The sequence below is a fragment of the Pyrus communis genome, chromosome 16, assembly GCF_963583255.1.
Source record: "Pyrus communis chromosome 16, drPyrComm1.1, whole genome shotgun sequence".
NCBI classification, from domain to species: domain Eukaryota; kingdom Viridiplantae; phylum Streptophyta; class Magnoliopsida; order Rosales; family Rosaceae; genus Pyrus; species Pyrus communis.
In genome coordinates, this window is record NC_084818.1 from 10,819,223 (window position 1) to 10,835,589 (window position 16,367).

At 38.2% G+C, this 16,367-nt stretch overlaps 1 protein-coding gene across 1 annotated transcript; it reads left to right on the forward strand.

Annotated features, from left to right (window-relative positions):
- The first annotated feature begins 4,085 nt into the window (after positions 1-4,085).
- On the forward strand, positions 4,086-6,231 carry LOC137720319 (delta(8)-fatty-acid desaturase 1-like). Its single transcript, XM_068459372.1, has one exon. The coding sequence runs from the start codon at positions 4,493-4,495 to the stop codon at positions 5,834-5,836; it is 1,344 nt and encodes a 447-aa protein (XP_068315473.1). The 5' UTR covers positions 4,086-4,492; the 3' UTR covers positions 5,837-6,231.
- Positions 6,232-16,367: the final 10,136 nt, after the last annotated feature.

Sequence of the window (16,367 nt, forward strand, 5' to 3'; positions counted from 1 at the left end):
AGTGGACCGTCGAGGTAGCATAGCATCTCACAACTTGCCCAAGTGAATTTGAAATTTTTTGTGTGGTGGCTATGTTGACATACAGGCTTATAAATAAATATCTGACCTTAATTCCACTGTGCAAACCACCCACCAACCCCATCGAGAAATATTTTTGGTGGGATATATGAGTAGTTACAGAGAATTCTCATGGGATGACACTCTTGGCTAAATGGATGTGGCGAAGCAATTCATCAGCAAACCAAAAAAATATATAGTTGGAGAATGTTAAAATTACGCATCACAATCGTCTTTAATGATAAAACTTCACACCAATCAATAGGATAGAAAAGTATTTATTTTCTCATGGCAAGCGCGATCTCCACGCAATATAGTTGTATCAGGTGGTACAAGAAAGAAAAGACATGTCTCTTTCCTCCTACATGCCTCCAAAATTGAGAAATGTACAGAAAATCTGCAAGTAATCTAACAATTGAATAGTCATAAGAAGGCAAAAAAACTCCTTCAAACAATGCAAGTCCTGAAATGAAAACCACCACATCTAAGTGCGTAAAATCCACGTTTGTAGTTGTCCACAAAAACATGAGAGCGAGTGAGTACATGTAAATTGGAAAACAAATAATGTGATCCAAATAGCAACACTCTCTAACGAAAAGGAGTATAGAACAATTCATTCCTGGATTCCCTCTGCTCATAATCTTAGATTCTCATTTTGCTAAACCCTAAATATGGCAAGGGCGGTTTTGTAGTTAACGTGACTAGCCAAACACGTTTTCCCACTACTTAACATATGGTACGGTTGGAAATGTTACTATGTTCTGCAAAAAAACCACACGAAGTTTCCAATATTTTTATCAAGTTAACTATATAACAATTTTTTTTCAAACACTTGCATGTGCAAAATAAACGAAACAACGTAGAAAAGGTCAAAAAAATGAAGACATGATCCTTAACAATAATAATTTTATGATGTCCTTGCTTGCAAAGAAAAATTCCATTTTGTCCTTAAAAATTCGAGGTTAAAAGCAACATTTTAAATTGGAATCATTAGGCGGAACCAACTATGGATGAAACTACCAAAAATGTACGTCCTATTTTTGTAACAAATAATCACTCTCTTTTCTAATAATATACTTTTGACAAATATGGATAAAATTAATTTTAGCTTATCCGACATATTCTTGTGGGTGGTTAATCGTATATTCATGATTAGAGTTTAACACTCGCTTCTATTTTATCATTAGAAAATTTTGGGGCTCATGAGAAATAACAGAATGAACTAATTAAGTGCCTCCTAATTTTGGATTTTTTTTGTTAAATACAATTTTGCATACATGAGTTGAGGATTACGAGTCTATGATTGATGACCGCTTTTATTTTTATCTTGTCAGGAATATGAGACTCACATTTAAAGTTATTACCAATCATTTCGTTAGCGGTAAGTAACCCATGTGTAACAAAATTTTGAAAAAAAAAAAAAATTGATTATTTGTATTTTAAACACCTAATTTTTATCATTAGATATTTTATTTTTTGTCGGCACACTGGACACCCATGTAATTTATAATATTCCTAAATTATCCGCATCTAAAAAACAGAGGAAAAAAATGGTACAGGCATCTCAATCATAAATCCAACTCTATCACTTCCCCCACCACAAAAGGTTCTCAATCATAAATCCAACCCTATCACTTCACCCACCCACGAAAGGTTTGATTCATTTCCACCCCAAAAGGTTTGATTCATTTCGATTCAAGTTCTCTCTCTCTCTCTCTCTCTCTCCAAAAAAAACCCAAAAAAAAGGCCCCCAAAAAAAGGTTTGATTCATTTCTAATCAAGTTTGAGAAACATACGGAACCGAACCGCAAAAATTAGTTTCATTCAAAATCGCGGAAAGATCAAAATGATTGATGAACTATTTTTATTAATTTCAAATCTTAAAGATTAAAATGATGAATTATGTAAATATCAAAGACTATTTTAACCAAAAAACCTTTAAATATATTCTTAGCAGAATAACTTGTATTCGCATCTCTATAACCCTCTATACAAGGAAATAAAAAACAATAATAAAAAGGTAACTTTAACAAAAAAACTCCTGATACTATTAACTTTAATGAAAAACCATCTTTTTATACTAAAAAATCAATTATGATATTATTCATTTTAGCATTTATTTTATTTTTATCGTTAAATCTCAAAGTTCTTAAACTATTTTTTATTAGTTTTCTTTAATAAAAATCTACATAGATATTCTTCCGTTGAAAAGGAATCTTAAAGTTGGTTTGCTTTACAGCCACAGGTGCCCCCCTCCACAAACAAGTCGTGGTGCGCTCTAAGCAAAGCCATCGGTTGTCTTTTCACGCCACGCGTGTGCATGTGAGCCGCGAGCCCGATGCGTGCATTTCCAAATTGATCCATCACATCAAATTCAGCATATAGTTTGGTAGTATTTATTTTTACTTATAAGTAAAAAGTTTTAGATTTAAATTTTATAAATTGTAAGTTCGATACTAAATTAAATCACACATTATATGTCTTAACCAAACTTCTCATCTTCTTAGTATAAGATATGTCGATGTACAAAAAATAAAAACCTCTAAAATTAATGCAAATAAATAAATAAACATGACTCGAAGACAGCTACTAGTCCTAAGATTCTGTATGTAAATAGGAAATTTCAGTTTTTGATGAATGGCTAGTTGAATACTAATTTATAACTAGTGTAACTTTTAGCATAAATTTCATTTTCTTAGTCTTTGTCACAAAAAATAAAAAAAATAAAAAAAATTTAGAAAAAATATCTCGGTAGCTATTAGTATACTATTAAGTTTTAAAGGTGGGCGCGGATCGGCTTGGCATAAAAAATATAATCAAACCAACTAGCATTCAACAATTGATTTTAGTTCGGTTTGATCAATATCACTATTGAAACATAACAAAACCAAGTTATTATAATTGGTTTAGTTCGGTTTGGTTCGGTCGTTTGAAGCCTAATCCTCACTCATTAATAAAAAATGTACAACATTTCAAGACATGTAGAAAATTACATGTCGCACATTCCAGTCCAATTAAAAGATTAAGTTTTCTAAACATAAAAATTTCATCAAGTTAACTAATACTAAGTTTCAATCATATAAAATCTCATGTTAACATACAATTTATTTGTTATGATCTCACATAAGCCTAAAATACAAACAAATCTTGTAATTATTAGTAGTCATTACAACTTATAAGATGTAAACACTTACTGTACATGTATAATTAGACATCCAAATAACCTATAGTATGTTGAAATGTAGTCACTTAGTATTACGATCTAGTGGTATTCCTCTTCACTAGTAAGTGAGAGGTCTTAGGTTTGATTCTTGCCGAGGAAAATTTGAACCATATTATTGCTAGCATATTGTGAGATTTATCCCAGTCTCCCACCTCCTTAGTGTAGATAATATCGTTTGTAAAAAAAAAAGTATGTTGAAATGTAAAATAAATAAAATTATAATTAAAAGATATATAGTTAATTCAGTTTGATTTTGATCGGTTTCAAAAGTATCAAAATCGAACCAAACCAACGTAAAATCAGTGTGGTTTGATTTTTAAATTGTTTTACCTTTTCTTAGTGAAAACCAAACCTAACTGACCAAAACAATTTGGATTGATCAATTTGGACAGTTCGCTCAATTTGATGTCCACCCCAACCATCCAATGAGGTAAATTCATTAATAAACAAACGATACATACAACTTACATTCAATGAGATAAACATTTTAGTTGACGTAATATATACACATTGATTTTATCAAATAACACACTAATGTGGTGAAAAGATGTGATCATATTCTTTTGAATAAGGAGTATGCTATCCGCACATCTCTTTTTACTTCTCACACTCCTTGTTAATTTATATCATTTGATCTTCTTTAATTCAATTGATTTAACGACTACAAATTAAAATTAAAAAGGTATATTTGAAAAAAAAAAAGTACATAAATAGCACACTAACCCTATTTTGCACCGCTAGAGCCTGGAATCACGTGACTATCACCTGCACTAGGTTTATTTAAAATGCGGTGTTACATACTGATTTGCTTAGGATTTGGTTTTAAAAAGTGGACGCTGGACCGCGTTCCTCGTGCAAGCAACAAAACTCATCCTCTCAACTTCCCCTGTTTCCATATAAATCTGATTCCAAATATGATTTTTGGTAGAAATAAGAAAAAGAATGACCTTGCAACCCAAAAACAAATCCAAAGAAAACCCAGAGAAATTGAGAGATAAGAAACGAGTTTGAAAACAGATCCAAAAAACCCAAATCAAATCTGAGATTATCCCAACGTCCTACCGGGTTCGTTTTTTTTTTTGTTCCAAAGAAAAAAACTGACCCATGAACACAGGGATTTTCTCGGTTTGATTTGTGTGTGGAAAGATTTTTTTTTTTACTGTTCATCGTTTTTTGTGAAATTGTTGTTGGGTTTTTATTGCTGTTCAAAAAATGGAGGTGGAGAAGAAGTATATTTCTGTAGAGGAGTTGAAGAAGCACAACAAGCCTGGAGATTTATGGATCTCTATCCAGGGCAAGGTCTACAATGTCTCCGATTGGGCGAAGGATCACCCCGGCGGCGATACCATTCTGTACAATCTGGGTGGCCTGGATGTTACAGACGCGTTCATCGCTTACCATCCCGGCACTGCATGGCAGTACCTCAAGAAATTCTCCACCGGAATTTATCTCAAAGATTTCGAGGTCTCCGAAGTGTCGAAAGATTACAGAAGAATGGCAACAGAGTTTTCAAAGGCGGGTTTGTTCGAGAAGAAGGGGCACGGCGCTCTATGCTCGATCACCATCATTTCAATCATGTTCTGCCTCTCCGTGTACGGAGTTTTGAAATCCGACAGCGTTTTGGTGCATTTGATGAGCGGGATGCTTCTGGGGATGTTGTGGATTGAGGGAGCTTACGTCGGACATGATTGTGGGCATTACCAGGTAATGCCAAGCCAACTGTGCAACAACATTGCCCAGATTGTTGCCGGTAATTGCCTCACCGGAATCAGCATTGCCTGGTGGAAGTGGACTCATAATGCCCACCACATTGCCTGCAACAGCCTCGATTACGACCCGGATCTCCAGCACATTCCGGTTTTCGCCGTCTCCACCAAGTTTTTCAATTCGATCACCTCGATTTTTTACGGAAGAGTTTTGACATTTGATCCCCTGGCTAGGTTTTTGGTCAGCTACCAGCACTTTACATATTATCCGGTTATGATGGTGGGGAGGGTTAATTTGTTCATCCAGACATTCTTGCTCTTGTGTTCGAGGCGGGATGTCCCAAACAGAGGATTGAACATCATGGGAATCCTAGTTTTCTGGACATGGTTTCCTCTCCTCGTTTCGTGTTTGCCCAACTGGAGTGAGAGGGTTATGTTTGTGCTGGCAGCATTTGCAGTGACATCGCTCCAGCACATCCAATTCACATTGAATCATTTCTCCGGCGACACCTATCTCGGAGCCCCCAATGGCAATGACTGGTTCGAGAAGCAAGCCGCGGGGACTGTCGATATCTCCTGCTCAACTAAGATGGATTGGTTCTTCGGCGGGCTGCAGTTCCAGCTCGAACATCATTTGTTTCCGCGAATGCCTCGCGGACAACTGAGGAAGATTGCTCCTACTGTGAAGGAGTTGTGCAAGAAGCACAATTTGCCATACAGGAGCTTGTCCTTCTGGGAGGCCAATAAGGCCACACTCAGGACTCTAAGGACCGCTGCCCTCCAGGCTAGAGACCTGTCGAATCCAGTCCCGAAGAACTTGGTCTGGGAAGCTTTGAACACTCATGGCTGAGACCTCTTGAAGAGCATGTCAATATATATACACACACACACACACACACACGCACACACACTGCCCCACACCACACACAATGGTTTGTTTACATTTTGCCCTTTTTTTTACAAAGTTTGGGGCATCTAGCTAGGACGAAGAAGCAGATGGGTTTTGTTGATTGCGGATTTGGTATCATTTTTCATTTGGCATTTCTCTTCTGCATTATATGATTTCGGTATGTATTCTGTCTCTGAACTTGCAGTAGAAAAGGGGATTTAACTGTCCATTTTCTGAGTTTTTATTTGGTACAAAATTATAGAATTGTATCTCTCTGAGACTCTTTCCGTTTGATTTGGTTAAGCCTTTTGTAAGACTTGCAGATCAAAGTTTGATGAAAGGCAATTTCTTTACAAGTTATTTATGTGTTTTCTTGTTCATTCCGTTCTTTCACCAGTTTAGAAATTTTCTGTGCCTGCGGCTTTTACCGATAATAATGTTTGATAACGCGCCAAAACAGAGTATTCATTCCACATGATATAGACACTTATCGATGCGATATTGACGCCATTCATCTCTGTAGGGTGTGCATTCAAGGGCAGAGGAATGCCATTATAACCCTTTGTTTTGGGGACTAACGAGAGTAATTAGTATTTAGAGTAACACCTCCCTCTGAGAGAGATTTTTAGACTTTTCAATGTTATAACAGTATACTGTCGCTGTGACATCTCGAATTCAAAGTCTTTAATGAATTGAAGAAAAGTGGTTGCGATTTGTACCACCAAAGATTTTATTCGTTCTCTAGGCCACAATTTATGCAGGCAATCTTGCTTTCATGCTCTGAGGTAGAGAAACTTTCTTGAGCGAAAGACAAGACAACCAAAAGTGGACTTTTAGGCTGTTAGCTACTATAAAAAGCTACGTTTTAAAGCATCTCTAAACATTAAAGATTCAAAAAATGATATTTGATGACTTACGCTGTAATAGGAAAAATTAATGAAAAGAGTTTGAAAACTTTGAGTTTTAACGAAAATGACAAAATAAAAGGTAAAGTGAATAGTATCATGATTGACTTTTTAATGTAAAAATGTGATTTTTCGTTAAAGTGAATAGTACCAGGAGCTTTTCGTTAAAGTTCAATTTAAAATTTTGTACAATTTTTTAGTCCACCAGATTTGTTAAATAACAAATTCAGTATATAATTTGTTTCATCTCTTTGTGGAGTCCAATTATTGAGACAACAAATGAAATACTTGAAACACAAAACAACATTTATTATATATTTCATCACATCTACTAAAATTAAATGAATTTGATAGTAAAAGGTTTTGCTTTCAATTCACTCAGTGTCACGTAAGAAACTGAAGGCTCGGTTCAAGATAATCTGCTACCATTTTTTACTATCATATGTCTATGTGACAGTTTTAACATCTTCAAAGCTCTGCAAATCCCTTGATTCGTTTAATCAGTTTACTAAGAAGTTTGACAAAAAAAATGGGTTTATTAAGAAAATAGATTTTCGTTTTATAAAAAAATGGAGAAGCTAATGAACAAGAAGCACTTGTGGTGTGGTGGTATCATAGTACCGTCCCACGGTACTGAACAAGGTCCGATTCCCTGGATGCCCATATCCCTCTTCAAGTCATAAGTTATGTTCCTTGTTTCTCACATTGTTCTCATACCTCCATGGGTTCCGGTGGTGTAATTTTCACCCTAATCGGGTTCTCTTCCTCATTCATCTTCTTAGTGCCGAACGTAAAGGGTTGGCGTAGGCAACAAGTCACAACAGAGAAATTAAGGATCATTAACGAAGCATTGGAGCAAGCGGAAGAAAGGGCGGCGAGGTTTGGTTTCAAGGGAGGCACGATCGAATTCTATGTTAGATATGCTCGTTTTCCTTGATAAATAAGGAGCTCGAAGAGGCCCCGGCCAACGCTCGGATGCGATGAATGAAGATCATTAGCTCTTTCCCAAGTGATCAGCTTATAGCCTCGATAACATGTTAATCATAGATTTATAATCACCTTCTGAGTGATCAATATTCTTTTTTATTTATTTATTTATTTTTTTTTGTGAGGAATACAGAGAGAGGGTGCTGTGATTACGTGAAAGTGTTCTGACTATATTAAAAAATCTCTCATTATAACATATATCACGTAAAAATATCTTGACTACATTAAAAAAATCTCTCATTATAACATGACATGTTTCAGCTATACTTGCACTAGTGGAACCATACCAAGGACTACTGCTGTAGCCCTAGTAGCTTTGGACCATCTTCATATACTTGCTATGTGACACATTGACGATGCCATCGATAAGGCGGGTGTGTAGGGATGACAATTCTAATTGTTAAACTCGATAATCGTGGATAACTGCCTGAATGGATTGGATTTGGATATGAAAATTCGGGTAAGGTATGGATATGGGCAAAAACCGTGAACTTTATTTGGTTATGGTTTTGGATATGGTTATAGGGATCCCCAATTTGTATCCGTTCCCGAATCCGATCCGAATATATATATATATATATATATATATATATTTGATATATAATATAATTTTATTTAATTTACCGAACCCTCTCTATACTAATTCATTATGCATGCATCAGACCCTATACTATCTTTATTATGCACCAAACATCATGCATGAGGCATACCAACAACCTCATCAATTCAATACTCTTATTGTTATACTCAGCCAAATTAATTCATTGAATCATTTTATATATCAATTACCAAATATTACAAGTTTATCAGATTCATCTCTCTTCAAGAGTCCCACTATCAAGAAATTGGTGCATGTTATCATGAGCAACTTCAAATATATTGTTAGTTTTTTTGTAATTGGATGTTGCTATTTAATGACGGAATTAGTATCCACTAAAATTTATAATGCGTCAATTGGATAAATATATATATATTTTTTTGTTTTTTGACGAAGATGGATATAACCGATAACCGATTGAAAATCCGTTACCCGGTGGATACGGTTATGGATAATCCCTGATGGTTAATTTGTGGTTATGGATATGGTTAATTTTCGTGGTTATGGGGATGAATATAGCATTTCCGTCCCCAAACCGAACTGTTGTTGACACACCCCGTCCCGAAGGAGGGCATGCTGGCCGTCACGTGAGAGTGACGTAACCATTTACACAGTACGGAAGCTTTAAAGATACAATTTCTAAGATAAAACACCCAAAGGTGAGTCCTAATTTTTGTCCATTCTGTCAGAACACCGTTGGATTCCTCGTAGCCACCAAGCTCTGATATCTTAAACCTGGAGGGGCGCAAAACAAAGTTGAGTGGGTCAGCAAAACAAACTTATTCAGAACCTTCTTTTCTCTTTGAATATACTAACCCCTCGCCGTAAAACAAGTATAATTTCCCAGAAAATAAACATATATACGTATGTATAAATATGCCAAACATGCTCAAGGGTATATCATTCATGCTCAAGAATATGCCATGTCGGAAACTCATAATGAAATGTAAGTGCTCAAGCATAACTCACATCAATAACAAATAATCTGGCAGCCGGGAGTCACCTAACGTGACCTGTACGGCTGCATATAGAGCTCAAATCTCAAACTCAATAACTGAATCTGCACACGAGTCGGAACCACCTAACGTGGTCTGTACGACAAGACTGGGTGTATCATATATACGCTATAGTGCTACGATCACGTGAAGACTGTGCGAATAATCGCGGGTCACCTACGAGTCGGAACCACCTAATGTGGTCTGTACGACAAGCCTATGCACCTAACTTGGATCCAAGCTGAGCGTGTGGTGCGGGTGAACATCACGTGAAGGACTATGCCCTGGCCCCGGGCGGGAGCACTAACACCGGGGTGCAGATTATGAGTTCTCTAAGCATCTCAAGCTATTATTGAATACAAACATGAATACCACTTACCTGGCACTTACCTGTGCGTCCACAGCACCAAATACACATATATAAATGTATGCCGCTACTAATGCATGTGATGATAGTATTTCAATCGTATTCCAAACGTATTTCATACGTATATCAAATGTATTTCAAATGTAGCTTACCTGGGCCTTCTCAGCACCATGCAACAGTATGCATAATTATGGTAATGCACATATTAAAATATGATGCATATATGACAGGATATTTAATTCGTATTTCTTTTAAAATACGTTTTCTGGGAAATACGTCAAGCATACGTATATATATATATATATATATACTGAAAAATAACTGCCCACTCACTGATAAGTGGAAGGGTCGTAGCCCCCCTGCCTCGAGTGCGTACGCTCGTCCTCGGAATACGTATCACCTATACGCGCAAAAACTACGAAAACGTTAATTTAAAAGCACATAACCAACTTCTCGTAATAACTTCTCATACATTGCTCAAATTGGACAATTGAATATACCAACGTGCTCTACACAACCTCAGGATCACACCCATATTTTTAAAATAATTTTTGGACCCCGCACGCGCCCCCACGCGCCGTCCAAGGCACGGACCTACGCGCCCCCCACGCGCGGCCACGTGCCATGCACACTGACGGCGTCAACTGACGCCGTCAGGAATATTCCGTTAAACTGATGGAATATTCCGTTAAACTTAACTGATACCGTTAACGGCGTCAGGAATATTCCGTCAACTTTGATGGAATATTCCGTCTCCTTCTCCAATTAGTCCCCGACGCCGTCGCCGTCGCCGGAAAACCTGCAAATCGCGATTTCTCGCTCGTTTCTCCACCTTTTTCCACGTTTCTTGCACCAAAATCAACCCTAGAGCTAGTAGAACATGTCCCAACAAGTTTTAAGGCCTAAAATTACGAGATTATACCTGTCCAAATCTCCAAAAACCAGCCAACTTCGTACAGGACGATCCCGACGTCCAATTTCACCCAACGAGCTACTCCCAAGCTCCTGGGAACCTCACAAGCACAACTATAAGCTTCAAATGTCCAAAAACTAAGTAAATTTAATTTGCATGAACAGTAACTAAAACGGACATGGCGATATCGACGTGAAAACGTCGAAGTTCTTACCTGAAAATGGCACCACTGAACTCCTCTCAGCCTCACGAGCACGAGGGTGGTCTTGGTTTCTTGATTCGTGAAGATTTGAGTATGTTTGTGTGTGTGTCCGTGAGTAGAAGAAGAAGAAGATGAACTCGGGGAGAGAGAGAGAAAGAGACAAAAAGTGAGGGAAAGAGGGAGGGAATCCCGGGAGAGAAAGAGAGGGTATGAGTGTGTGTGGTCCTACAACACCACACAACACAACACTAATGTGATAAAAACGAATTAGGGGTAAAATTGTAATTTCAAATGTACGTTTCGATATTTCCGGGACGGGATGTTACAACCTACCCACCTTAATAGAATTTCGTCCCGAAATTCAAAATAACCAAATACACCCCTAATAGTCAAAGAACAATCTAGGATACAAGTCCCTCATCCTATTTTCTGTCTCCCATGTCGCTTCCTCGACTGAATGATTCCTCCACAGAACTTTCACTAAATTTACCGTCTTGTTCCTCAGAACCTTCTCTTTCCAATCTAAGATCGTTAACGGTTCCTCGTCATACGTCAAATCTAGATTAATCTCCAACGGTTAAGGAGGTATCACATGCAACGGATCAGCAACATAATGTCGGAGCATAGACACGTGAAAAACGTTATGCACTTTAGCCAACTCCGGAGGCAACTCCAATCTGTAAGCTACCTCACCAACTCTTTTTGTGACCATGTATGGTCCGATGTACCTGGGACTTAACTTCCCCTTCTTTCCAAACCGCACAACACCTCTCCACGGTGAAAGCTTCAAAAATACCCAATCTCCGACCTTATACACTCTGTCCGTAGCATGCCGATCTGCTAAACTTTTCTGCCTGTCCTGAGCTGCTTTCAGGTTAGACCTAATTACCTGAACATTTTGAGTAGTCTCCTCGATAATCTCCGGACCTACTAAGACTCTTTCGCCAACCTCTGACCAACATAACGGAGTGCTGATAGGAGCATATTTAGGCGACTTACTTAGCTTGTTTTCGTGCATCTATGTTGTTAATTCATAATTGTTTTAGTAGTTTAAGCCATTTTCGTGTGTTTTTAGGTTCATATGGCTAAGGAAGCAAAAAGATGCATTTTGGAGCATTTTGGAGCAAAATTGGGCTTGGAATGGATAACATATGCTTGGAGCCAAAGTGTTGGACGAATTTGAAAGCCTTGTATGCACTTTGGACATAAAACAAAGGGCCTAGCCCAATCAAACAATCCTTTGAGCCATGCAAAACCTCTAGCCCAATCAACAACCCTTAGCCACATGCATTCACATGCATCACAACCCCAAAATCATTGCACCACCATTCACACACACATGCACTTACTCCTTCATCATTACACCACCTTCTCCATCTTTATTCCACATGCATTCATCATAATTCACCCTAACTACCACCATTCACACACACATGCACTTATTCTTTCATCATTGCACCACCATTCACACACACATGCACTTACTCTTTCATCATTGCACCACCAATTCAACACATGCATTCACACACCAACAACCTAGCTCTTTTTTCATCATTATTTCATCCACATGCACTCTCAATCATAACAACCACATTCACTCTTAAACAATCACCCACATATTCTCCCATTCCCCCTATAAAAACCCATGCATTCATACACACAAATCTCATCTCATTTTCATTCACAAGACACCACAAACACATCCAATCTTCCCCTTTGCCAGAAATCCCCTTCCATTTCTACACAATCTCTTCTTGGCTTCATTCCATTCCATACACTCTCCCATTCGCAGAAACCATTCAACCTTAGCCCCTCCACCTTCATTTACAACACACTTGGAGCACCCACACCGAAGGCAACTCTTAAGGGATTTCGACATCAGTTTTGCTTCAAGGGTTCTTTCTTCTTAATCCTATGTTCACTCATGTTATATATTTTTATGTCAAACCTTTTGTAAACATGAAGTGTAACTAATATCTCTCTAGGGATTCGATGTAGCCTTGCAAGATTGCCATGTAGTTAATTCAGAATTCTCATTTAATCTATCTATTTCTTGTTTCATTCTCCATTTTAATTGTGACTTAGTGTGTTGATTTTAATGCTTGATCATCATTTGAATTAACCACAGGTTGTTTAGCCAAGATTAAAGCACACATCATGCATAATCTTGGTGGATATGTGAATGAATGAAGGGAATGTTTTGCAAACATCCTGCCGAGTGTTCCCTTTGGTTTTGTGAAAGTTTCTTGTGCACTATATATTCTTGATTAGGAACCAAAGTTGCACATCACAATTAGGCTCATGATTAGAGACATTTGATCAAATCCACACATCATATGGTTGATCATATCTAAGTGAAACAAACTCAAGAAATAGGTAGATGGATGAGTATAATCTGATTCAACAAGCATGGCCTTGGGTTAGCAATGGTAAAATTGAATCCCTAGCTTCATCTCTATTGGTACTATCTCATTTTATTAGCTATTGATTCATTCATTTTGTGTTTACTTCATTTCCTTATGCTTTCAAGTTACAACAACAAATCTGCCTACATTGATTAGTTTTATTTCTCTAGTAAAGAGTTCTTGCAAAACAAGTGATTATATAGGTCCAATTAGTCCATGTGGATTCGACACCCTTACTTGTGCCATTATACTAAACATATTCTAGCATGAAGAAGGAAAACAACAATCAAGTGCGACAAGATCTACCATACAAGGCTTCAAATGGCGCCATGCCAATGCTCGAATGGAAACTGTTGTTGTAAGCAAATTCCATCAAATCTAACCGCTGGTGCCAAGCATCACTGAACTGTAACACCGAAGCTCGCATCATATCTTCCAAGGTCTGAATAGTTCTCTCTGACTGTCTGTCCGTCTGTGGATGATATGCTGTACTGTAAAGTAGTCTCGTACCCAAAGCTTCCTGAAAAGCTACCCAAAACTTCGATGTGAATCGTGGATCACGATCCGAGACAATACTCACAGGGACACCATGATACTTTACAACCTTTGAGATAAACAATTCCGCTAACCGGCTCAAAGAGTACTTCTCTCTCACTGGAATAAAATGTGCCGACTTAGTGAGCCGATCAACGATCACCCAAATGCCATCAAAGCCATTACGTGTACGCGGCAACTTGTACACAAAATCCATAGTGATATTTTCCCATTTCCACTCTGGAACGGGAAGCGGCTGCAACAATCCAAACGGCTTCTTTCTTTCTGCTTTAACTTGCTGACAAACAGCACAACTGCTCACATACTCGGCTATCTCCCTTTTTATACCCGGCCAATAATAAAATGGTCGAATGGTATGATACATTTTGGTTGCCCTTGGGTGCATGGCATAAGCTGAGATATGTGCTTCATCAAGAATTTCCTTCTTCAAATCCGCATTACTAGGCACAAACATTCTACCCTCTAACATCAACATGCCATCAGAATCACGAACTCTGAGATCTCGTCTCCTTCCTTGATCTCGAGCTCGAATTAGTTCTTGAATCTGTTCATCAGCTATTTGAGCTTCAAGCACCCGATCAACCAAGATTGGTCTAACTTGAAAATTAGCAAGTAACGCCACTTCTCGATCTTCTGCTTCTAACCTTACTCCCGTAGCACGCAAGTCCACCAAAAGAGGAATACGACTAGCGTACAACGCATTGATACGGCCCTGTGACTTCCTGCTAAGTGCATCGGCTACTACGTTCGCACGACCAGGGTGATAATCAATCGTGCAATCGTAATCGCTGAGCAACTCTAACCACCTCCGTTGACGAAGATTAAGTTCCTTCTGGGTGAAGAGATACTGAAGACTCTTGTGATCTGTAAAGATCCTACACTTCTCTCCGTAAAGATAATGTCTCCACAACTTCAACGCAAAGATGATAGCAGCCAACTCCAAATCATGTGTAGGGTAATTCATCTTATGGGGTTTCAACTGCCGCGAAGCATAAGCAATCACCCTACCATGCTGCATCAAAACACATCCCAGACCATTCAAGGAAGCATCGCTATAAACCTCGAAATCACCACTATCGTCCGGGAGTGTCAAAACAGGTGCATTAGTAAGACAATGCTTCAACTGCTGGAAACTCTGCTCACACTTATCATTCCACTCAAATTTAACGTCTTTCCTTGTTAACCTCGTCAGTGGCAAGGCAATTACCGAAAAATCCTTAACGAATCTCCGATAATATCCCGCCAAACCAATGAAACTTCTCACCTCAGTGACGGTTCGTGGTTGCTCCCAACTTTCCACAGCTGCAACCTTCTGAGGATCAACCAGAATACCTTGAGCAGAAATGATGTGCCCCAAAAATGCGACTTGATCTAACCAGAACTGGCACTTGCTAAACTTAGCATACAATTGGTGTTCCCTCAACCTCTTCAACACCAAAGTAAGATGTCTAACATGCTCTGCTTTGGACTTAGAATACACCAGAATATCGTCAATGAGGACAATAACAAATCTATCCAAGTAAGGCTGGAATACCCGGTTCATTAAATCCATAAAAGCTGCTGGTGCATTCGTCAACCCAAACGGCATAACCAGAAATTCGTAATGACCGTAACGAGTCCTAAACGCCGTCTTAGGAACATCATCCCTACTAATCTTCAGCTGATAGTACCCAGACCTCAAGTCTATTTTAGAAAATACACAAGCACCTCTCAGCTGATCAAACAAATCGTCGATACGAGGCAATGGATAACGGTTTTTAATCGTCACCCGATTCAATTGCCTGTAGTCGATACACAGCCTCAAAGTCCCATCTTTCTTTTTCACAAACAACACTGGAGCGCCCCAAGGCGAAGTACTAGGCTGAATGAATCCCTTATCCACTAATTCCTGTAACTGAACTTTCAATTCCCTTAACTCAGCGGGAGCCATACGATAAGGAGTTAATGAAATAGGATTAGTACCTGGAAGCAACTCAATAGTGAAATCCACGTCTCGATCTGGTGGTAAACCAGGTAAATTCTCAGGGAAAACGTCAGTTAAATGTTTGATTACTCCCACTTCTTCCACACTACTAGAAGTGACATCACTTAGCACCACATGATATAAATATCCTTGGCAGCCTTTTGATAATAATCTCTTTGCTCTCACAGCATAAATAACGGCCTGCCTCACTCCACTTTGCATACTTACAAAAGTAATCTCTAGTCATCCAGACCGATGGAAAATAACATATAATCAATTCAACATTCAGCTATAAACATAGCTCATACTCTTTCATTCTAATCAACTCAGCCCTCGGCTGCATATATAACTCATAATTAACTCATCATATCATGTATATCTTGCACACATTCAGTACCACCTCGCGTGGTCTGCAACTCATCACTGTATATAACATAATATGCTCTAGAATAACATCGAAATCCACAATCTAATGAAACAAAAGTAGCTGGCAACAATATATACTCTACTATTACTGAGCACTCTAAATAAGTACGATACTAACATAGGATAACCTACCGGTTTACTTGCTTAACGAATCCACGAATAAGTTATTAATATTA